We start from the raw sequence: 25,057 nt of genomic DNA on the forward strand, positions 1-25,057 counted from the left end.
TTCAGTAGATGAATGGATACAAAAATTGTGGTACATTTACACAATGGAGTACTACTCAGCTATCAGAAACAATGACTTAACCAAATTCTTAAGAAAATGGTTGCATCTAGAGACTATCATCCTGAGTGAGATAACCCAGTCACAAAAGAACAGACATAATATGCAGTCGCTGATAGTGGGATGCTAACTCCAGAGGCTCGCACTGCCCCAGAAACAACTCACAGACTGTGTGAAGTTCAAGAAAAAAAGAAAAGAAAAGAAAACAAAACAAAACAAAAAGTCATGCTCAATCCTTACACACCAAGAAAACTTTGACTAATTCCAGGTTACATCCTGTTTTACATGTACTTTTTGCTCATTGTAACTAGTAAGACCTTAATGCAGAGTATCAAACCTTAAAAAAAAGAAAGAAAAAAAAAAGCCAAGCACTGACACAATTGTATTTGTATACATTTATGCAAAAATGTTTAAAAATTTTTTCTTTTATCTTTGTTTTTTAAAAAAGTTTAAAAAAATAAAATAAAATATAATTACATCATTTCTAGCTTCCGTCTGTCCTCTAGCTCCTCCCATATTAACCTCCTCCTTTGCTTTCTCAAATTCATGATCCTTTTTAGTTGTTGATTTATATTTATATTCATTATCATTAATCCATTCATTCATTCATTCTGTCTGTCTGTCTGTCTTCCTTAGTTGCCTGTATTTCTTTCTTTAATGCTGGGGCAGCAGCAGAGTTCTCCCTTTTGTGTTAGAACGTTTTGTAAGTTACCACCCTTGTTTGGGTCTTAAAATGCATCTTTCTCCCTACTTGCCATTTAAGAGAATAATTAAGATAGAGACCGTAATTGGTGACATATCTGAAATTAAGCAACTGCTGGCTACTCAAGGTACATTGTAAACATGTGTGAAATTGTCAAAGAATAAGCTGAACAGTATCTTTTATTAAATGGGCTACCAAGATGGCTAAGCAGGCAATGCTGCCAAGTCTAATGACTTTAGTTCAATGCCTAGGAGCCAGCTGGTAGAAGTAAAAGCTATTCTCTGACCTAAGCGCGCGCGCGCGCACACACACACACACACACACACACACACACACACACACACACTGAGTATGGCATATATGTGTGTGTGTGTTTGTGTGCACACATTAAAAAACCACACAATTATATAACATACATGCAAAAAAATAAATACATAAATAACTTTAAAATGTGACCCTCCCCCCCCAAAGTACCTTAGCTGTACTAAAAATAACTAAACTGCCTGGTTTAAGAGAAAGAGGTATAACTGGTTATGTCAAAAGAGCTTCCTCTGATCTGACCAATTTCCTTTTAGGAAAGACAAATGCATTCTAATGAGTGTAAGGTAATGAGGAAGTGGTTATAATGAACAAGGGGCACACCTTTCTGACTCTAAGCTCATACTTAACTATTTCATAATATTAGCAAAGTATTGCACTAGCAAACCAATTACCACAATACTATCATGTTCAAAGTATGTGTCCACAAGACACATTCAGTCTACTGAAGACAGATGACTAGTAGTTTCCTACTGCTTCCTGAGTTCTGTTAGGTAAACACAGAGCAAGGCAGTTCCTGAACAGCAAAGCAAGCAGAGCTAAAGATCGGCAGACAAGAAGTAGGCAAGGAAACTTATTCCAAACCAAATGTTTAAGTTACCTATAAGCACAGCTCATGGCTATAAAATTCAGCACCTAAGGCATGCTGAGCCAGCGGCTCCCCCAGCAGCATCCCCAGTTCAAAGTCTAAGCAGCATTATTCCCACCGCAATTTCCTACAGTCTCTTGAAGAGGATTACTTTCTCTTAGTTCCTTCCCTTTTCTCAGTTGTATTGACTGGATATTAATCGGACCTTTAGTTGTTCATGTTTGGAAGTGTTTATTTCATGCTGTAATTATTCACACATTCAGCAGTCGGTCATTCCTTGAGCAGAACTGCTGGCTGCATTAGGACGGTGTGCAAATAAAAGCAAAACAAGGATGTGCTTGTCTGAGAGGATGTGTCCAGCATCTGGCGGACATGCATGGAGTCTGTCAGGAAAGCTGTACTGAAGGACATCTGCAAACACACTGCTGAGATGTGGACATTCTTAATAACATTAAACTGTACATGAACTTTTACGTAAGAAATAGTCTAGTATCTTGAGAGGAAAACCCACAGTAGTTGTAATGTTGCACTGCATGGAAAGTAGGCATGTAAAACCTAATGGCTTGGAGGAACTTGCCCGAATGGGGCTCCATCCGAAGATCCAGCTCCTTTCTGCGCTGTGTGAACGGTACAGAAGGTTCACACATCAATAAACAGGCATGCACATATACACAGTAAAACACAGTTCTTGAAAAAAATGACTAAAGCTAACCCCTCAAACATTAATTCATTCAATTTACACACAAACACTAGCTGAGTGGTATTATCCAGGCATTTTCATAGAGACTTGTTTCTTGTCTCAGAGTTACCAGCAGATGTTAGAGCTGTCAGGCAGGGGCATGTACAACACCCAGGAAGCCCACAGTATCCACAGTATAAACACTGCTGCCATTACAGACCTGAGGAGAACCTGAGAGATACCAACTTCTACAAACTATCCCTTCACCCCCAACTGAGCACGCTTAATCTAGGCCAACTGTGCTAGCATTTGCTAAACTATGTGTCGTACGTGAGACACAGCACATGAAACTTTAGAGCTGGTCTGTGCTCTCTGGACAGGTACACAGAAGAGGTTGACAACAGTGCAGGAACCTTAGTCCGAGGGCTAGGAAGTTGCCAGACAACCACTGTGGCTACATCAAGGACACAGATGCTGATCATTCTACACTTTGTCTTTGTTTCTAAGCCTTGATATACAGCGCACATCTTGTGCCTAAACCAAACAGGAAAAAGGCCAAGGAGTTACATCAGACACCTCAAAGTCAAACATACATGTTTTATGCTCTGGTAACAGAAAATATCACATCTCTGAAGAGCTTGGGCCAAGTCAGAGGGATAAATCCTAGTGACCATGAGCTTTGAGAATAAAGTGAAGCAAAGCTTGCAGAACACTGATAAACATGCTTCTCTGGGAAGATAAATTAAACTAGCCTGAATACCTCCTCTCTATCAATTGATTGATAAGTAGGAAAAAAAGTTTCTGTCTAAAAACAATGCTGTCACACATCCTCACCATGGACTGGAGAATTCAGCTCCACCACGTCTGAGTGGCTGAACCACCACTTCCTAGTGATGTGGCTGTGGCTGAACCACCACTTCTGAGTCAGTCATGGCCGAACCACCACTTCCAGGTCATGCAGTCAGGGGTGAACAACCGCTTCATGGCTTACAGAGAGATTTACAATGCCTGCATTTGGTTTGTGTCAATCGTGAAGCACACTTGAGGGAGGGCTATGATTTCTATCTAGTCTGGTGTTCGCATCAGACAGCAGAATGGAGTGGGAACTTCTGAAATACAGCCACGTCTGAAGGTACGAGAGCCTTGTAACGAGCTGCCTCTGAAGACTGAGTTTGTTCTTTAGATTCAGAGCCTTTCTGAAGTTGTCATTCTGGTTTATGTTGTAGGAGACAGGGTAAGACCTACTAACTCACTGGAATACATAAGCAATGCACCACACATGTAATAACCAGGTACTATACAGAAAATATGAGCATCTTGTACCAATGATTTAGCTCTCTGGGTTCATTCAACAAGCACTATTGGTTAGCTTGTCCTCTTCTAAAGTACTTAGCAAACATAATACACCAGTAGACATCTTCAGGCTCGTGTCCTTAGCAGTTTACTAGGGTGAATCCAAACTGACATGACAATGTTTGTTAAAGGGAAAGTTCTCCCATAAGAAAACCACGTCCAGGGCTGTCAGCAGTTAAGAGCACTGACTGCTCTTCCAGAGGTCCTGAGTTCAAATCCCAGCAACCACATGGTGGCTCATAACCATCTGTAATGAGATCTGATGCCCTCTTCTGGTGTGTCTAAAGACGGCTACAGTGAACTTACATATAATAAATAAATAAATCTAAAAAAAATGAAAAGAAAAAAGAAAGCCACGACCAGGGGACCAGCATTTGCTGCACACAGCTATTCTCTTTTGTCCCCATTAGACCATAAGATTTCTTTTCAAATCCACAAAATTCCCACAAAACTCTGTATCAGACTTGACGTAACTTCATCCCCAGCAGCTGCTCTCTCAGATAGGCTTTTGATCAGTGCTGTTTATGTGCATTTCAGACTGACACAAACAGCCCCTCTGCTTGCTCTCTCACTATTCTGACCTGCTGCACACAGGTTTTGGAGGTTGGTCATCACCTTGAACAAACTCAGAGGATCACGTTCCCTCTACCTAGCCACTCCAGAGGCTTGAAAAGCGGTATGTGAGTCGTGAGACTCTCCTGCAGCCAGTCATGAGCACACTCGCCAAATGAAGCAGCTTACAATGAAGGAGGTAGAGCTTTCCCACAGAGGCAGAGGAAGCAAGTCCTCTGGGGAAGAAGTCTTAGTTCCCTCAGCACTAGCACCTGATGTTCATATAAGTATAGAGAGGCACCAGGGAATGCGAACGTAGGCTTTGTTAGTTCCAAGTCCTTTAAACAAACGGTGACCTTCTAATGCAATTGTGTGCTCCGATGAACAGCAAGCTACATGCGTTGTGTGCAAAGCTGCCAGGCACCAACAGCTTACCCAAGAATCACAACGAAACCACACGGCCTGTCATGTACCAATGAGCTCTGCGTTTTATACTCTAGACAAAAGGAGTTTTGCAAATGACTTATTAGAAGACAATAAATTACAGCTGAAACAAAATTGATAGTTATAGATTGCTATCACTTATATATTCCTTTCACACCACGAAAGGCCATTAATTTCATGAGTTACACACCTGCTTATATTTTCCAGGAGAACCATTGAAATAAAGATATGATTCCACAAAAGACATCAATTGTAATTCATCAAAACTCTTGTGTCTCAAAATGGTGTTCCAGCAATTTGGTAAAAAAATGTATCAAAATCAAAAACCTAACTGCTCCTGTAATTAGCATGCTCTTTTCTAGGAACTTGTCACTAGCTTAACTGTCCCAGTTTTATAAAAGACTATGGCAACAATCCACTACAGTCTCATTCAGGCTACACCACCTGGGTGCAGGAGGCTAGTTGAATAAATTATTGTCTATCAACAATAATGTATTATCCGGTCATTAAAAAGAACTAGGTAGCTCAATAAATACTAAAGTGAAGGAAGATGTAATTGGTTACAAAAAGCAGAGTACTTAACATATGTATGATATATCTCACTTATATGTCAAAATGTAGAATTTATGTAACAAGAAAACTATTATTTATATAATGCTGTGTTTATGAAACACATCTTGGAGGAAAGACATGAAATATAATGATTTCCTGGAAGAGCGAGTGACTGTCACAAAAGGCCTGGGTGTTCTTTCGAATTTTTATGTGATGTGCATATATTATCAACTTTAAAAACATTTTAATGTGCTCAAAAATTCAGAGATACTTTTAAGTTATAAATGAAATTGATATACTCCTTCCTTTAAGTATTAAAAGCCTGTGTAATGAGAATTTGTGGGCTGGACATGTAGCACAGTCGTAAGGATCCTGCCTGGAATACTCCAGGCACTGGGTCTTTCTCTCCCTGGGCTGCAAACCAAAGAGAACAATGGATTCTCTGAGAAAGGACTGAAACTGTGCACAAATTCCTCACAGATTCAAAGGCAAACTGTTCTGGGCTCAGCAATAGCTTCTGCTAACTCTGCTTTTCCACAACTTAGTTCATGACAACTGTTTCCTCGGGAAAACTATCTGCACTGCTGTTTAAGTTCGGCATCTGCCTGTGGCCTTACAGACTTCAGTGTAACAACAATATTCACATGTGAAATGAACCCAGAAGAGCATTGTCTGTACAACATCCTTCCAAACATCCATCCTTACAGCAGGACCGATGGCCTCATGTGTGACTCTGTTCTTACTGAAAAAAAACCCAAAGTCTTTCCCAAATACCTGCTTTGGCCAAGATTGAGTCATTCAAGAGGGAGAGAAATGAAGAATAGGATGTAGGTGAGAGAAGAATTATTGGTTAATAAATTTTCCCTTCTAAATCACTGAAATTTAAAAGTACCAAGGATGGCAACGTCATGGCTAATGTCAAACATTTTCAGTGAATTATAATCATGAGGGGTTATTCAAAGTTCAGCATAAATCAAAACACCAGAAAATATCTACTTGCTCTGTTTAAATTTATAGGGTCAACTGAAGGTAAAATCCATATAGTTCAATCTTTGTAAGCTTTTTGGTAGAAATCAGAAGTTAGAGAGTCTCAGGGCTACCAAACTGCTTGATTAAGAAATGTTAACCTGTAAGAACGGGCTTTCAAACGAGAAGTCATTTTCTTCTGAAGCACTAGCTCTAACATGGTGCAGAAGCACACACTGCATTTACTATTTATTAATATTTACTCAACTTTCATATAGCAATAAAAGGAGAACGCTATTTGGCACTTCTTTCTCAATTTTTTTCCAATTAGAAAAACAATAAGACTTACTGTAACGCTGTCCTGTTTTTCAAAATGTAAACAAAAATCCCCATTAAGAAATAACATCATACTATATTTAAAAGCAATGGGATATCAGCCCAATTGCTTGAGTTCAAATTTCTGTATTGCCACTGTCCGGACTCTGACATGACACCTCAGTTACCTGTCCCTCTGTTTCCTGAGGGATTATGTAGTTCTTGTGAGAAATCAATAATACACGTAAAATAAGTAAAGCAGAGACTAGTACATGATTAATAATGGTCACCTACTACTGCTACATTTGTATTGTATATTATTGAGTATTATATATGCTGATCTATTAATGAGTATTAATAATAGTCCATGGAAATAGTATTCAAAGGAACAGTAACATTACATATAAAAAGGTAGAGGAACAAGGCTAAGACAACTAAAGTACAAAATGGAGCCCTGAATGCTATAAAGACTGCCAAGACCCGGAAGATGGGCACTGGGCAAAGTGCCTGCTGTACAACCCTGACCTAACCTCTCCTTCACGTCAGAGCAGGAGCCTCCTCCACTTTGTTACGCTATGCAATGACCAGAGCCGTATGAAGACAGCCACCGGTCCCGCCGGTCCAGGGCTCAAGTCAAAGTCCATAATCTGCTCACTCACAATTTCCTACAGCACAGCTAAACTGTGTCAAAACTAAACTCTGGAGCACTAATCCTCAGGCGACTTATACATGGCTCTCTGGGAGTATCAGCATGATAAAATATAATTTCATGGTTAGATTCAAACTCAATTGAACTAAGGTATCTATCTACTTTTTAGTTTCCCTAATCTAACTATATAGCTAAGATGTATATCGTTTAAGCACACTGCAGTGTGGTACTCAACCGAGCGATGGTATCAATAAGCGTTGTGCTGATTTTCAAAATTGAATGAGTTAACAGTGCTCATGTTTTCATGTAACAGAAGATTTTCTTTCCTTTACACTCAGACTTACTTAGTCCCTATGACCTTTTGCACGTGATATTACTATACTTGTCCCTGAGTAGTTATATCAAGGAGTCAGGTGTACAAAATTTTCTGTTCATGGGGCAGAGGAAAATTAAGTAACTAGAAAAACAGTTAACTGAAATTAATACTTAAAAGGAAAGATGCAGCATCTTTAGCATGGCTAATGTAAGCCCTTAGCACATAAAAACCATTCCAGATTAAATGAATTAATGAACTTACCACAAACTAAATTTTAAATTGCATTACCCTGTTATCTGAAGGCTTTGGTGGGAAATGTTTTCTCATGACCCCAATAAATGACACCAGTGGAGTGTACCCATCTGTGAGAGCTCTTAGCATCTCACTGAGAGAAGATACCCAGTATAAAAGCAAGTGCTTTGGCTATGGAAGACAGGAGCTGATCCATCCTACCTGAATTGAAGTAATGTTAGGAATTAAGATGCCTTCTATCAGTTCTCTAAAACATACAAAGACAGAAGAATTTTCTGGTACTATTTTTTACAGCAGAATTAAATCATACAACCTGAACAGAAACCAGTGTCTATTTATACAGATTGTGAGGAGGGTAAAGGAAAAAACAAACAAACAAAAACCCTAAATATTTGTAAATGACAATATTAAAAATAGAAAACAACATAATCCAAAATGCAGACCTCTGAGAACATACTGATAAAACCATCCACATTAGAAAAACCATTTTTAAAAGTACAGAGCTTAAAACTGCTAGCGATTTCCTGCCAATGAAAAATAAAATGAGAGGCTAACCAGTTTTCCTTTCTTTCAGAACTCTATCAAGCACAGAGACAATTTTCCGCTTTAAGATGTGTAACACTAAAAACGGGAAGTCTGGGTTGAGAGTGTAGCTCCAGCTGTAACTGTTGGTTAGCTGTCTGAGTTACACACCCCTTAGCAGTGAAAATGGAAATATCGATAACTACTGAAAGCCTGCAGTGGTTCTAAGACGTGGACAATAAACTCTATCAATTAACAATGAAAATACACAGAGATCCCCGAAATAATGAAAACCAACAAGATCACATTTTAAAAGTTTGCAAATTGAACCTCAGCCTGGAAATGGTTAACAAATTCACACCAACATTTGTTGATTTAATTCCAGTGAATTTTGGCTGACCTAAATTTCACTGCATCTTTTATTGGCTACATATTTGGGGACAGGTGACATTCTATACTCCTGTATAGGGAAGAAGGACTTCTTACAAGAATCTTACACTTTGACACTTCCTGTTGCCACTGTTTTCCAAAATGTTCATTTCAAATCAACAACTCATAATTCAATGATATTCTAAAAGGACGTTCTAAAAGCAGAGGTCTATCTGGCCCAGAAATACGCCAGCAAAAATGTAATTTAAATCTCACATAATGTTCCAAGTATCTTTCTTGACTCTATTCTCTATCTCATTATTACATTAAACAATGATTTCAGAGACTGGACAGATGCTTCAGCAGTTAGGAGCATTTGTTGTTCTTTCAAGAACCCGCGTTTACTTCCTGACACACACTTGTCACTGGAACTCCAGTTTATGGGATCCAGTGCACCCTTCTGACCTCTGCTGCAACCAGAAACACACACTGTGCACACAGACCATGCAAGCAAAACTTTTATACCCATAAAATACGTGTTTAAAAGAAAAGATTCAGAGTAAGAAGCTAGCTCAATGGGAAAAGGCACTAGCTGCCAAGTCTGACTGCCTGAGCTTTATCTTCAAGACCTATGTAGTGGGAAAGAGATCTGACTCCCACAAGTTGCCCTCTGACCTCTGGTTGGGTCCTACGGCATGTGCACACACCCATACTCACACCATTAAATCTATGAATGATGCAAATCTGGGTTTATAAAATTTTGCATTTTATGTGCTTCCGACATACACCTTGCTTCATTAATATTGTGCTTAGATTGCACTAGTTTTCAAGTATGCACCTAAACAGTAAAGGGATTTGCTGTCCCTGCTTTAGATTCCCTCAGTGATCACAGGACAATGGCAGTACAGGTAAGTTGCTATAAAATAAAGGTGTCCTACTGAGTGCTCCAGTGCTCCCAACCCTGTATCAGTCACCTTACTTTAGTCTGAACTGGACTCATAATAAACATTTAACTACAAAGCAGATAGTTTCACCAAGAATATTTCATCTGAGTTCATTAAAACTAGCAAGTAAGCAAAGCCATAGGAGTCTTCATATGATAGGAAGGACAAACAGGAAGTGGGGTGCTGCTGCTAATGTGCACAGGTTTTTCTGTTTGCTACTGCTTCTGCCTTAGGAGACCATAACCCAGATTGGCACAAGTCCAAGCTAGACTTGAGCTCATGCTCCTCTCAACCCAGCTTCCCAGAGCTCCTTTTAGGAACGTACTGTGAAAACGGTGATGATTATATAACTTATACACTAAACAACCTACATGAATGCTCTACATGAGTAGACATGGTACATGAAACATACTTCAATAGAGCTCGTCCCATTTTAAAGCTCAGCACGTTCCAGTCTCTAAAAGCATCGACTTTATCATTGCCCCCAGTTGTTCCATCGCCATATTCACTAAGAGCTATCGACCTCAGAGAAAGCAACAGGAAATATAACACCCCTACTGGAATTTAGTTTTCTGAATTTGGTGAATGCTTTAAACAATTACTAGCTCATGCAATGCCAGCATAAAACAACAGTCAAAAACAAAGCCACAACATAAAACAAAACTCCTCTCATACCTGATAATCCAAAATGCTGAATCCTAAGCCTTTACAGTCTTTGACCAGCTCCACAGTCTTGACTTCAGGAGACCACAGGGCTAATTCTCCATCATCATCATCTTCTTCAGTGCTGACATCTACACTTTGGTCAACCTAAAAGAGCAAGAAGGTAAATGCTGAAGCAACTGTCTTTTCTGTGCTAACAAGACCTCAGATTCTTTTCAAACTGGTAAGCGTCTTTGTCATGCGTAGTTAGCGTTTGCTTGTTGTAGAGGGAGCATGCACTGGGTAGTCACACTCAAAGTCAAAGCTTCATAAGACATTCAGACATTAAGAACTCCAGAGCTCTCACACATTTTCAAATGGTTTAATGCAAGTGTTAACACTGACCTCTTATACTTCAATGAGCTGTCATCCCATTAGAAGCATAAAAGGAAAAATAGGCAATTTAAGTAAAACTGTAAACTTCATGCAAAGCAGAGGCACGTAGGTATTTTAAAAGCAATACTATAATTATAATTTCTAGTTAGAGACAGAAGAGAGAACAATCAGGGCACATGGAGACAAGTCCAGCAGATTCCAAGGAAGTTTTCCTAGAGAAGAACAAGAAAAGGGAAGGAGAAAAGGAGGAGACACTGGCTGGGGCAGCAGAGGTGTGGCAGCATTAGCATTAGTCACTGCCACCAGCTCCCCAAGCTCTGTGGAATTCTCTAAGTAGGAACAGGGAAAACCTGGTCTTAGAGGAAGTGAGTTAGTCCAAATGTCCAATATACAAATTCTGTTAATTCCCACAATCTGGCAGGAGATCTCGGAGCTCAAGGTCATCTGGGACAAAGCAAGTCCCAGATCCAGGTATCGTAGTACACACCTTTAATCTGGGACACACCTTCTGTTGGACCTACATAAGGACACTGGAAGAAGGAAGGCTCTCTTTGCCTGCCAGCCTTGTGGGACTGAGTGTCTGCTAGATCCTTGGACTTCTACTCACAGCTGCTGCTGACCATTGTTGGGGAGTTGGACAACAGACTGTAGGTCATCAACAAATTCCCTTACTATATAGAGACTAGTATACATTCTGGAACTCTAGAGAACACTGACAAATATGTGTCCCAAAGGCTAGTATGATTGGGATAACTTGGGTGTATACTCACTGATCAATGAGAATTAGAACTGTTGCTAGGCCACCTATCTAGAGTTTAGGAACATAAGACAAAGCTGGAGATCTGTGTCAGTAATCAAGAGTACTTGCTGCTCTTCTAGAGGATCCAAGTTCTATTCCCAACACCTCCTCTGGGCAGCTCACTCCTGCCTGTAACTCCAGCCCAAGTGGATCTAACACCCTCTTTTGACCTTAAAGGGCACATATTCGGACACTCACAAAGACTCACATATGTACATAAATTTTTTTTTTAAAGAATACAAGATTGTATGGTAGGAAGGGTTAAAGTGCACACAACTTCAAGGATGAGCTCAGTTGAAATCTAAGTCAACTTAGGTAGTTAGAAGAAAGGCCCTGCATTAAACTGCTTATGTTTGGAAAGGAGGGGAAGGGGCCTAAGGACAATGCTCCAAAAGGCATGCGATGACAAGGTATGTTTTAACAGGTCCTTGCACAGCTGCAGTGCACTAAGGATAAGACATCCAAGAGCAGAGGAAGTGCTGGCCCGTGTCCTGAGTTCTGCATTTATGGATGCTTCTAACCTCACTGTGAAGCTTAGAGAATTCTTTCTATTTTTAAGGTTCTCAGAAAGGGAAGGTTAAGATGCTCACCAACAATACACCTTTGTGAGGATGAAATAAGTTGAAATAGAAAGAAAAGCCATGAATCGAGACAATTAATCTTTAATCATAGTTGTTTTTTAAAGGGTTTTCTAAAATCAGATTGATAAACATCACCATCACTGACACTGTCAGGGAGTTCTAGATAGCCAAATATAAATCCAGAATTTGAAACATTTCACATGTTGCTTAGCCAAATAAAAATGAGTAGGGTGAGGCAGCTGCCCCTCTTTATTTTGGAACACCCCTTTTGGAGTGCCCCTGATAAACACATACACAATGGCCACACACAGCCCTTTGTACCTCGGCCTCAAGAAGAGAAGGTTCCATGGTCCGTGGCTCATCAACTGAGGCCTCATCATCGAACAGCCGGCGGCAGAAAACCAAGGTAAACGGTGGGGGCACTTCTTTAAGAAAGGAGACTGCTTCTCGGCGAGACTTCCCATAGAGCTGCATGCCATTGACCTAGGATGACAAGGGATATCAGCTGTGAACAGGTGCAGAATTAAGAAGCAATAAAAAGAAAACAGGATGCTATTTCACCATTCTTGTAAACAAAGGCCTAAAACTACTCATATTATTTTATTAATAATTTAAAACATCCAAATTAAGGGTGAATCTTGATTGAAAGAAATTCATGCTCCATCTTGACTGAAATGGGGAGAATAAATTTCAAAGTGTGTGCCAGGCAGCACACTTCCTGGGCAGGAGATAGAATAGTTCACATCCCTTCCCTTTCTCCTTTACATAATCCAGTACTGTATTCTTTTGCCTTTCTGTCACTCCGCCTTAAATGCACTAACTGTCCCTGCCAGCCTCCTAACACCCAATTCCCTCTGCACTGTCACCGTAAGTCTGTTTGCCTAGCAACATGTGAGCACGTCTGATACAGAGCAGTTGGAGTTTACTGTCAGAGCGCCCTTCCCCAATCAAAAACCAGAAATTCCCACTTTATTTGCTTGTGTATCTCTGTATCTGTTCCTTTTTTTTTTTTTTTTTTTTTGGATAATTTTATGTATTTACACTTCAAATATTATCCTCTTTCCCCAACTCCCATCCTCCTTCCCCCTGCTTCTATGAAGATGCTCCCACTTCCTCCCACCCACTCCCCCCTCATCATCCTGGCATTCCCCTACTTTCAAAAAAATAACTTTTCCTTGTGAATTAATGATTATGCCCTATCACCAAACATCATATATATTTTGATGCACCAAACTTTGAACCAAAGATGATTTAGAAATCTAGATTGGGTGTCTTGTGATTTTCACACATGGTTTTAGCTCAAAGTCCTCTCAGGTGTGCACGTCACTGAGAGAGGCTGAAAAGGAAGGAACACACTCCAGCCAACAATAATTTCTTTGGATCTCTCTGCTTTCCTACGAGGGGTGAGCAGTCATTCTCTTTGGGTGATGTTTCTGTCGTGCACCAAGGAGAACACTGGGTTTCTGGAAGCACTGTATCAGCTGTGGGCAGTGCTTGGAGTCAGCTGCCCTAGGAACCACTCTCAAGTTTGTGACGCACCCACTACTTAGCCATCAAACCAGACACAGCATCCTGTCTCTTATTATTCAGACACAGAGTAAGATGACAGAAACACCTCATGGAGAATCTCAGTCTCACTCTGCCTCTCAAGTCATGTCAATGAATGAGTCTGAAGAACAGCAAACCCAGGAGTACTTAGTCTTCCTTGGAAGACTTCAAGTCAACCTCCAAACAGAACACTGGTCACATCATATCCACAATACTGGGCTTTATGAAATACGCACAGAAAACTCTAGAGTCAAGTGGACAGTAATCTCTATTAAATACACAAAGATATACAGCAGAAATAAAACTCCATCTATATACAATTATTAGTTTGTGCTTCAACAAATTAGAAAGTCGCTTTCCAGGTTGCTATCTTAGAGTACCTTTAAATATTTATTTAGTCCATTATTTATTCATTTGAATTGTCTCCACTTATTATAGCAGTGCCTGGTAGTCCTCTTCACCACCTACTGCTAAAAAGACTGGTCACATTTCCCATCCAACTCCTAGCTAAGGGGATTTATGGCTGCTGTAAATAGCTGTTCTGGGCTGAGACTTGGCATGGTACTCTAACCCCAAAGCATATTTGTGTTTTTGGTTTTAAGCTTTAAGAAGTACATTAAACACACTGGGGTGGAAGGAAAAAAAATGAAGAAGGAGAGAAGGCAAGAACAGGAGATGGGCGGAGAGGGAGAAGTGACCAGAAAGACCAACCAAAAGTTTATGTGGCTAACTTGGAAGCCTTTCTTTTAATGTGTACATTCGGTTAACTTGGAATTTTTATTTTAGAATTTTTCACATGGAATTCACAATATTCCTCATAGTCCTTAAGCCTGAGACCTTTTAAGTGACACTGAGTCTTTAATCATGCAGACGTGTTGATTAGAAAATGTACCTGTGAGGAGAGGCTTCCAGAGCACTAACTTTACAAGTAAACTGGCTAATGTCTGTCTCAGCGATAACAAGGCCAATCCTCTTTGTGACAGAAGCTCTGCAAGTCACATGCATGGCAGCTCTTTAGACCCTGACATACAGCACAATAGGAAAAACTGATTTTCTTATATGTTAAACAGCATACACAGGGACACATGTGGGGCAAATTCAGAGCCCAAAGCCTTCTCTGCCTCTCAGTCTAGGCTTCTTTCTCTAATCAGCTTTTGCTACTCTGTGAGTTCTCTCTTCAATCCTTCTCTGCCCTTGTAATGCCATAATCCTCAATAGGAGAGAAAAAAAAATTAGAAGGAAAGGGGATGTCATTATCACTAGACTACTTCCTGTTGATTAGGGATATTAAGTATCTTAGGGTAAGTTATTTTTTCTCCTCCTCCTTCTTCTTTCTTCTCCCCCAACGGTAACCAACAACCGTCAACAGCTCACTCCACCTCTCTGGGCCCCAGCATTTATATACCCTCTGAAAAGTCCCCAGAATTCTAAATAGCACACAATCAAAGGAACTGTCTACAGCTGGCAAAGACATGCCCCAGCTAGAGCACAAGGAAATCATAGTCAGCTGCTCTTAATCTGAAACAGACCCATAGCCCACACCTGTGATTAAATGAAAACGTACTCTTATGGTATTTCTGACTTTTAAAGAAACCAAAATTCCAAGACTGTTACATCTTTCTGTATCTCAACTTTCCTTACCAGAGTCTACATTTCAGGTGTCAAGTTATTGAGGCCATGAATACCACTGAGAACAGAGCATTTGACTCCCGTGTACAAGGCTAAGCTTGCTCCCAGCACAATTTAAAAAATAAGAAAAAGAAAAGAGGCACAAGACACCCGGAGGCCCACCCAGAGTAGAAGCGACTATGATCTGCAAATACGTGTGAAGGCATGGGAGAGAAGGAGAAGAATGCTTTGATCACTATGAAGGGAAGGCAAGAACTGTCTGATGTGAACAGCCTGCCCTGCCAACTGAGGCCATGGTGAAATCCTGGCCCATGCTGCAGCTATGGGCCATATCTAAGTCTGTGGCCATGCAGCAGCAGAGGTCTGATGTTCATGGCTCACGTTATCACTGCAGACCATGTAGACATCCCTGGTGTGGGCTGCCGCCTGGGACCATATTCATGGGCTCTCACTGTCTATGGCAGCGAGGAAAGCTATCCCCAACCCTCACCAGCTTTAACTCTGAGAAAAGCAGGTCCTGTACCATGCCTGCGTAGCACAGCAGAACTGGTCCTGCTCCTCGCCTGCTGCAGCATCGAGTGAACAAGCCAAGGCAGTCCCAGGGAGCTTGCCCTGGTGGGACGGGTATGAGGAAGCTGGGGGCCGAGCAACCCAATGACCACCTAGGCCCTGACCCAGCATTTGAGTTTGTCTACCTCATCATCTACTCCACCTATGAACAACTGGAGCTCATGAAGGTGTTGATCATGCAGTTCCAAAGCTACAGTGTCTCTGTGACATCAGAGAACATCAGTGTATCTGAGTCTTGATGAGAATCCAATTTTGATAGTGGCCTTAAACCAGACCAATGACTCACTGCAGTGAACATTGGTAAGTAAAGATATGGGACACACTAAAGCTTCCAGAGGGAGACCTTTTGTTTGTTTGTTTGTTTGTTTGTTTGGTTGGTTGGTTGGTTGGTTGGTTGGTTGGTTAGTTGGTTGATTGGTTGGTTGGTTGGTTGGTTGGTTGGTTGGTTGGTTAGTTGGTTGGTTGGTTGGTTGGTTGGTTGGTTGGTTGGTTAGTTGGTTGGTTGGTTGGTTGGTTGGTTGGTTGGTTAGTTGGTTGGTTGGTAGGTAGTGCTTGCTGTTGTTCCTCTGTTGGTGTACTTTCTAATTTTTTACTTTTCTTTTTGGAGAGGAGGTTGCAAGAGCAATATAATGGGGAGATAAGTGGAACTGGGGTACATGATGTGAAATTCACAAAGAATAAAAAGTTAAAAATAAAAATAAAAGAATGAATGAATCAGAAGATTATGAAATTGTGTGTGTAAAAGATTCATTACACTACCCTCGCACCCCAAATGTCTTCACTCCTGTTACAATACTTTGTTTTGTAGCTAGAGGTCCAGAGTATTCTTTCCTGAGATAAAGAAATAGAGAATTATGTTGACCAGGGTAAGATTGTATCAAAACTATGGCCATGTCTTGCCAATCAGAAAATACACGATCTTAGGCCCAGAAAGAGAGCATTAGTTAACCGTAAAACGGCATAATTCTTTCATGTGCAGCTCAAGGTCACCCTTGTCAATGATATAAAAATCAGTACCTTTCCACCATGAAGAATGCCGAGTATTTGAGGAGATGGGTATGTTTAACCGCACTTATCTGAGACAGAACACACACTCTTATCAAAACTACAGGCTATCAGTTAATAAGTACAGTCTACTCAGCAAATGGTGCTGGCAAAACTGCATTTTTACAAAAGAGTGAAATTAGACTCTTGTTTTAAACCTTGTACAAAATTCTATTTAAAATGACCAAAGATCTTAATTTCAAAAATGAAACACAGAAGCCCTAAAGGAAAACGTAGGCATTAGCCTTGATACAGCAGTGCAGCGTCTGCAGAATGGGAGAACCGATTTTCCTGCTACACTCAGACAAGGAAGGATAGTGACTTACAAAGAGCCGTGGACTCTAACGCCAAGGGCACTGCTGCACAATACAAATGAACTGAAAAGATACTTCCCAAAAACGCAAACACCAATGGCCAATGTTCTTAAAGGCATTTAATAACCCTAAGTCATCAAGGAAATACAAATTCCAACTACAGGATGGCTATCATCAACATACCTGAGAACAGCTATTGAGAGGCTGTATATGGATTACTCACTCCAGTGGAAATCCATGGTTTCTCAAAATGAAAAACAGACCTACACTTGGACCTCACTACTTCACACCTTAGCACATACCCAAAGAATCCCATACCCTGCCAAAGACATGCTTGTACGCTCAGGTCCATTGCCACCTTATTCACAACAGCAGAAGCACAGAACGTAGTTCTCCAACAGCAGGTGGATGGATAAGAAAAGCAAGTGCATAAATAAAATGGAAAACTATTCAGCTCTAGGGTGGGCTTAGAATGAATAATATTAAATGTGGTCACATAATCTCAGTAAGAAAGAAAATGCATGTTCTCCCACATATGCAAGATCTAGGCAACAACACATGTATGCATGTTAACAAATACACATGTATGTATAGTGTAACATACAGAAAAGGGAACAAAAAATATTAGGGTATCAGAAAGGAACAAGTGTAGGTCATTACAACACATTATGAAAGAGAATATAAAGCTAATAGCTTTTCTAGTTCTAATTGTCGGGGGTTTTTAGTTTTTCATAACAGGTAAGTTCATAAAAACATGTCCAACAGTGAAATTGTAAAATTCAATGTGAAGCGACACAGCCTCAGTTCCAAATGGCCATTCTAACGACTTAGGAATTCGCTGAGATGTATCGAGTTGAGTCTGGTTAATTTCAGTATAATTTTTAGTTTGATGTTTTTAATAAATAACAAAGTTTATAAATAAAATCAAAAATAATAAATTAATAAAATAAGGGCTGATATTAACAAAAATTAAGTTCATGGGAGTATACACGCCCAGCACACATAAAGCCCTGGGTTCAATTGCCAACACAAATGAATAAATAAATGAGCGAGTACTACATCTTACCATAGCATTCTAAGACCTTGTCCTCCCATACTTAAGACAACTTTATATCTGTTCATGTCAGTCAGAAATTCAGCTCAGCATTTCTCTCAACACATTGTAGGTTAGTGACAACTACTAATTAACCACAGGTGCATACAACCTGTGTGTCAACCTTGTCACTTCACTTTGATCAAACAGGAACCATGGCTACCAGACAGATTAATTACCTTGTAGTTTAAATGTGAAATACTCCCCATAAACTTCTGTGCTTGAATATATGGCTTCGAGATGGTGGGGTTATTTGGAAAGGTTCTAGAATCTTTAAGAGGTGGGGCCTCACTACACCTTGAGGTTTATAGCCTGGCTCCATTTCCTGGTCAATCTATGCTTCCTTACAGGCGGGTGCAAAGAGACCAGCTGTCTCACACTCACGGCACCATAGCTGTCCCACCATGATGGATCAGACCTCCTCAAACTGGATGTCATAATAAAAGAGTAATGGAATGAACAAACAAGGAAAACAGAGTTAGGAAACACAAGCAAAGGTATTCTGCTGCTAGCTAAGCAGGAAGCTGGGAAAGTCAGCATCTTTTAAATCTCTCAGAAGGTCACTTCAAGGCAGAGTTGCTTAGAAGCCAAGTTATTAAACTGTGGATCACAACCCTGTATCTGCAACTGAATGTAGGGCCATGAAAATATTAATAGTAAAGATTTCAGAAAGTACAATAAGCAGAAACCAAGTTAAAATTGAGCATATAATGAAACCAAGCTTTCTTCTGACAGTACTAGTCCAGGTGCAGAATATCAGCTTTCTGTGGCCTTGGTTGTAAATACACAACATGTAATGGACTATGCACGTCACCATGCCACACAACACCAACAAAAAAACACAGCCTACAACAGTGGCCCGAAATGAAAACTATGCTGTTATTGGGCATAGTGCTTTACTTATAAAAATGTAGCGTTTGAGCTGCTGATATGGCTAAGTGGGATATAGCCTCCAAACTAGAGGTCCCAAGTTCGATCTCCACCTAAAACAGGGACTGGAAAGCATGCAGACCTGAAACACAAGGTTAAATTATTTCCTGCCATCATTCCTCAGCCTACAAATGTCAAGTTAGTATATACTGACATTATAGTACATCCAAATGTTTGATTTTTTAAAATTGTTGTTTGAGTTGTTGACTTGAGCATCATTAAAAATTGTTAAATGAATTTTGGCTTGGGATAAGGACAGAATTTTGAACAATTTCTGAAATAGTCCTAAACATCTGCTACTTTGTACTATGTATTTAGGCAAAACAACATACTTAGTATTGACAATTATAAAATGTAAACATAGATTAGATCTGGAAAACACTGAAGATGCTCTGCTCCTGCCATATTAAAGTCAGCCAAGATTTAGTTCTTTATCAGAAAGCACCCGAGCACATCCAACTTCAGTGTGTAAACCAGCTTTATCTTCAATAAGGGGCAAAAATATATGCATACCAAAGAAGTATTTTAAATTAATTAGTGATTTATTGTCACCAAGTGTGTATACAAGCAAGTGTTGTATATGTACAGGATTGTGTTAAAATAGCTCAGGTGACAGAGTTCTGCCCTAAAACTGCTGTGGACTGACATGAGCCTTGGTGCTGAGAAAGCCCATTGGAGGCAGCCCCACAGAGAGAGGAATCCCAAGAGGACAACCTTAACACTGCACACAAGTGTGATGATGTTCCACTCTAACCCTCACAGAGCCTGGAAATAAACATGACTGTATGCTGCCAACAAGTATCGGGAACCATGGGCTAGAAAGATGGCAAGGCATTAAAGAACATCTGTCGCTCTTCTAGACAACATCCAATCTGGATTCCCCACACCTACAGCCCTCTTCTGACTATCAAAGGCACTAGGTCCATATGTAGTGTGCATATATACATGCAGACAAACCAAACTATTTTATCAACCAGTTAGACGAGCACTGAAAAGTATGCTCAAAGGCCTTAACATCTAGAAAAAAGTAAATAAAGACAAAATCAAAACTGTGGTACTTTCTTCTGTATTACTCAGTAAGATGTTGGTATTTCTCGGTAAAAATCACTGGCATTAGTGACATTGTCACACTGGCATGTCAGTGAACACAATTTTCTAGAACTTAAAATTTTTGCCATGTGTCTTTCTTCCCCTGGATGTTTTTACCTCAAGAAGTTCATCTTCTGGCTTCAGAAGGTTCAGAGTATCCACAGGGCCTCCAGGAGCAACTGAGGAGATGTAGTGGTGCCCCTCAAAAGAGTCGACTTCCATACCAAGCCTGAGAGTGTGGATTGGCAGCAGCTGCAGAGAGCACAGAGCAAGGATATCAAACACAGAGACAGGACAGCTGTCTGTCAACCCCACCACCTGTCACTCAGACAGTAACTAAAATCCTAAACTTTCCAACACAGGAAAGAAGTGGTAAGTAAAGTTATGAAATCGCTCTCTTCCTATTCTAGGACAAACAAGAGTCTGAGCTCTCTCAGTATACACTGTGTCCCTGAGTTCTGTACTTCAGAACACCCTCCTTCCCTTCATCAGCTAATTTACTTATACTTCAGTATCAAAATAATGGCACTCCCCCATCCCAAGCTAATGAACATCCAAGCAAGGTCAGAACCACCGTAAAAACACCTCAATCTCGGCTCAACACACTGATTTTCTAATTTTCTTCTTTCTTTTGCCTAAGCTTAGAGCTTTGGTAATGGTAGGCAAGAGTTCTACCATGGAACTCTAGCTCCAGCCTTGTTTAAGACAGAATGCCATGTAACATAGGATGCCTTCGGTTTACAATCTGTGGCCTTGTCGAATGCTGCAAGTAGGCGGCAGCACACAGGCACATCCAATTCTCCTGTCTTGGTTGCCCCAAAAAAGTAGGCACTGAAGATGACTCACTGAATGGGATGTGAACTAGTTTCTAACACACAGCCCGTCCTACTCAGACAGATTCCATAAGAACATTTCTTCTTTGGGACAATCTGCTCTGAGATTACTTCTGTTTGTTTTGAAGAACATGAGTCAGTGTTGAACAGGAAAATGAATGCTTTAAGCTGCATTCATCTTTGTTGGCTGCAAGACTCCAGAACATTCAACAAGCTTAACTTTAAAGATGAAAGTAATGCCTTCCCTGTAGCTGTCTAAACTCAAATGAGGCAAGCACTGTGTTGTTTTATGTTCTCTGTATTAACAGTCTATTTGACCACACAGGGCCACTTCTAATTGTTCTAGACAAGGTGACAGTCTTCTCCAGGTAGCAGTGCATCTCCAATGTGGCTTCCCGCTCTTTCCCCCATTCTCTGTGATTCCTCATCCCTCACTAGTCTGGTCTAAGTCACAGTGTTGCACAGGACTTGCTTCAGCCACCCTGGGCTCATTTCCATCGCATGATAGTCATGCAGAAGAATGTGAAGTGACAAGCTGTCCAACTGACTAATAGTTTATAACAGGCACAAAGGACTTGGGCCCCTAGGCTAGGTTCCCAAAAGAGTTACACTTGATCACCAAGTATTCTCGGCTGTTCTATCACCTGACATGGACACGTGTTGTTTACACCAGTCACCCCACGTGATTTATTTCCCACTGCCACCACATAACTCCCTTGTATAGTGACTATCAGGGTAAGAGCTGGGTCATTTCCTTAGTCATTCAACAGAGGTGAGCCAAAACTCTCATGTAAGTGTTTCTTTAATGAGATTCTCAACCATTCATGGGCCCTTCCTCGGTGAGCCCCACACCACAAACACTGCATTGTTATGTCTACCCAGACACCATCTCCCGTGGGAAACTGGAGCTACCTTTCACAGGATGATAAAAGCAGATTGTTCCATTTCCAGAAATTCTGGAATCCAGCTATAAAATATAGCCATATTTGAAATTAAGTTGTATAAAGTTGCAATTAAATCAAATTACAAATAAATTCAGTAAGTACTCAAAAGTCATCACAGCCTAATCAGTTATATTTTATTCTTTTACTCCCTGATGGTAAGACATAAATATTCCAACACCTCAGAGAAGATCCATCAGGCAGACAACTGGGGCGAACTGTCGATGAAATGGTTTGTTTGCTTAGCTGCCAAACTCAGCTGGGGCAGCCCTGGCCTGGCAGAGGAGCCTAGGAGAATAAAGTGTGTGAGCCGCTTTCCAGCTCGGCCATCAGTCTAGAGCTAACCAGAACTGCTTCTGGCAAATGCTGCAGTTGGGGTAGTTTCATTGTCCTGAGAGCTAGACCTTCGCCACCACACCATTGATCCATCACACATCCAGGTTATCCTCATAGGCAGCACAAGGCAGGTGAGAACAGACATGAACACGGATGTAAGGCGGATGGAGGAACAGCCTTGGCCTTCAGAACTAACATCCACTGTAGCAGAATGAAGCAGTCTGAGTAAATCATCAGTGGCAGCGTGCATCAAATAAGCCTCCACAGTAAAGCATGCAGAGAAATGCAGCCCAGTGTGGCTGTTAGTGACAAGCAAGTGTGAGCTCACGCCAGCAAGCGCTGCAAAGAGACGCTCTGGGGCTTAACACAGGAGGACAGCTGGGAAAGGTTATCTGGTAAAACTGGCCAGGCAGGTGCAGAGAGAAAGGGGCCTGTGAAGAGCTACTTAAAACAAAAATGATCGGCCCTATGAAAAGTCTGCTGGCAGCTCCTATAGAAGGAAACGATAAAGCTTGTATGTTGGCAAATGAGTAGATGGTGCAGTGATTATTTCTACATGAAAATAATTACCCAAATTACATTAAAAAACATTGCTGTCCTATCGGAGAAATCTTTACTGCATATCCTATCAAAGGTTAAACAACAACAAAAAAGATAAAACAAGTCTCTAATTTCCTCGTCCCTCCAACCACGGATCTATTCAACTGGTGGATGCCCATCGTCCTTACCTGTGGGACACCAGAGCCAAGATCAGGCTCTGTACTGAGACTCACTCATGGCATCCACGCCTTTCCGCAGACAGGGCTGAGCCCTTGAAGGCTATTTTCTCATGTATCTGTAAATGCCATATTCTCTCTAGAAAACTTCATCCGAAAGCAAGCTACATGTTTCAACTTCAGTCATGATGAACCAGAAATGATGTTTAGGAAATCTGTCAACCTGGGGAGCCTACCTATTAGCCGTGAACCTGAAGTGGAGTGCAGCTGGGCCTGTGGGTGTCATGTCCCATTGCTGCAGGCTGCTCTGCAGGAGCAGCGCTGTGTGATCACCTGTCCCACCTGTCCCTTCCAGCTGTCCACCCCTTTGGTACCGAGCTCCCGGGCAGACAAGAAAGGGCTGAAATGACAGGTGTGTGTGGGTGCGCAGTGGATATTGATGGCTTCACACACATTCCTTATCATGGTTTTGATGTTCCTTCAAGATGGACTTCCTGGGTTCTCTGGAAACTGACAAAGCAGTGGCGTTCTCTAGATGCTGCTCTGACAGATAAAAGACCCAAGTATGGAAATGGATGCATCTGAGGAAGGTGTGAGCAGGGAGTGTACTGTCAGTATAAAACGGACAAAGAAAGAGACTGAGAAAACTGAGCCTTCAATCCAGTGGAAAGAACCTGTCATGAAGCAAACCACAGCGCATGCGATCAGCTAAAAGCTCTACTTTTGGAATCTGAAATCAAGACAAGCAAATGCTCAAGTGAAAATATATATGCTATCACTCCAGGGCAGAAAAACTTCTGGAATGGACTGCTCCAAGGAGGTGTCAATGGGGTGGGGGAGGGGATCTCCAAAAAAAAAAAAAAAAAAAAAAAAAAGAAGAAGAAGAAGAACTTAAAAGAGAAGAGAAGAAAGCCCAGGGTTGGTTCTCATCAGCTGCATACACACACTAAGTGAAAGTATTAAGTACCCATTCATATTCAAAAGTGCAGTTACTAAATTTAGTATGATCAAAAATCAAATATTCCAAGATGAAGGCTACGTGTTTGAAGCACTTCATCCCCTCAGACGTCAGGCACACAATCAACCAGACCAACAAAGCAGCGCTTTACTCGGGGTTTGCTCATCTCTTCAAAATCTTAATTCTCAATACTGAGAAATGTTAATATATTATTAACACTGTTATATATGATTATATTTTATACAATTATATATCACAACATAAATCATATCATGTTAATATAATGTGTGTGTGTGTGTGTGTATACACATACACAATTGTTTTCAACTTCCTCTCTCTGGGACACAAAGTTTGAGACCAACAGAGGTGCACTGGGAGGAAAGATACATAGAGGGACAGAAAGAGACAGGGAGACTGGGATGCGGGAGGGAAGGAGAGAGGGAAAGAAGAGGGAGGGAAGAGAGAAGGAAAGAGGGAAGAAAAGAGGGGAGGAAAGAGGGAGGGAAGGACAGAGACAGAGAATCTTCTAATGTTTCTAACATGAAACTGGCCCAAGTGACTCTACACAGCTCCAGATGCCTCCGTCTCTGGTTTCCACTAAACAAAAATCACAAACATAAGAATTTTAAGGGTCTCTGCATCCAGGCGATGGATGAGAAAGAAACTTGCTTTTTATACTTCATCCTCTGTATATTTTGAATCCTAAGTCTCATCAGTACATTATCTACTGAGAACTTTGAAAGAAAAGAAAGTAGTGGGATGGGAGTAAGGGAGAGGGGAGAGGGAGGGAGTGGGAGGGAGAGGAGGCGGGGGGAGAAACTCCTACTGATTTACTGCTATGCCCACAATGAGTGCATTTCTCAAGCCTCTGAAGAAAAGCTTCTTGTGGTGGTTGGTAATAGTGGTACCCAAGTGGTCAGTGTGAAGAGGATAAGAAACTGGAGTACCCAACTTCAGTGGGACATAAAAATCATATTTCTCCACAAGGCCAGGATCTTTGAGAAGACACAGCAGAACGGAGAGCTGGGGGTTGGGGGGGGGGATAACTTCACAGCAAG

At 41.0% G+C, this 25,057-nt stretch overlaps 1 protein-coding gene across 2 annotated transcripts in view; it reads right to left on the reverse strand.

The window, feature by feature from the left end:
• Nucleotides 1–25,057, reverse strand: part of PATJ (PATJ crumbs cell polarity complex component) — a 290,169-nt gene that overhangs the window by 211,469 nt on the left and 53,643 nt on the right. For both annotated transcript variants that reach the window (XM_080921989.1, XM_080921990.1), the window contains 3 exons: nt 20,333–20,467; nt 12,320–12,481; nt 10,256–10,390 (listed from right to left, as the gene is read on the reverse strand). In XM_080921989.1, the coding sequence (XP_080778115.1) occupies nt 10,256–10,390; nt 12,320–12,481; nt 20,333–20,467 (432 nt within the window). The remainder of the gene's footprint in view (nt 1–10,255; nt 10,391–12,319; nt 12,482–20,332; nt 20,468–25,057) is intronic.

This window comes from Micromys minutus (assembly GCF_963924665.1).
Source record: "Micromys minutus genome assembly, chromosome: 9".
Taxonomy (NCBI): domain Eukaryota; kingdom Metazoa; phylum Chordata; class Mammalia; order Rodentia; family Muridae; genus Micromys; species Micromys minutus.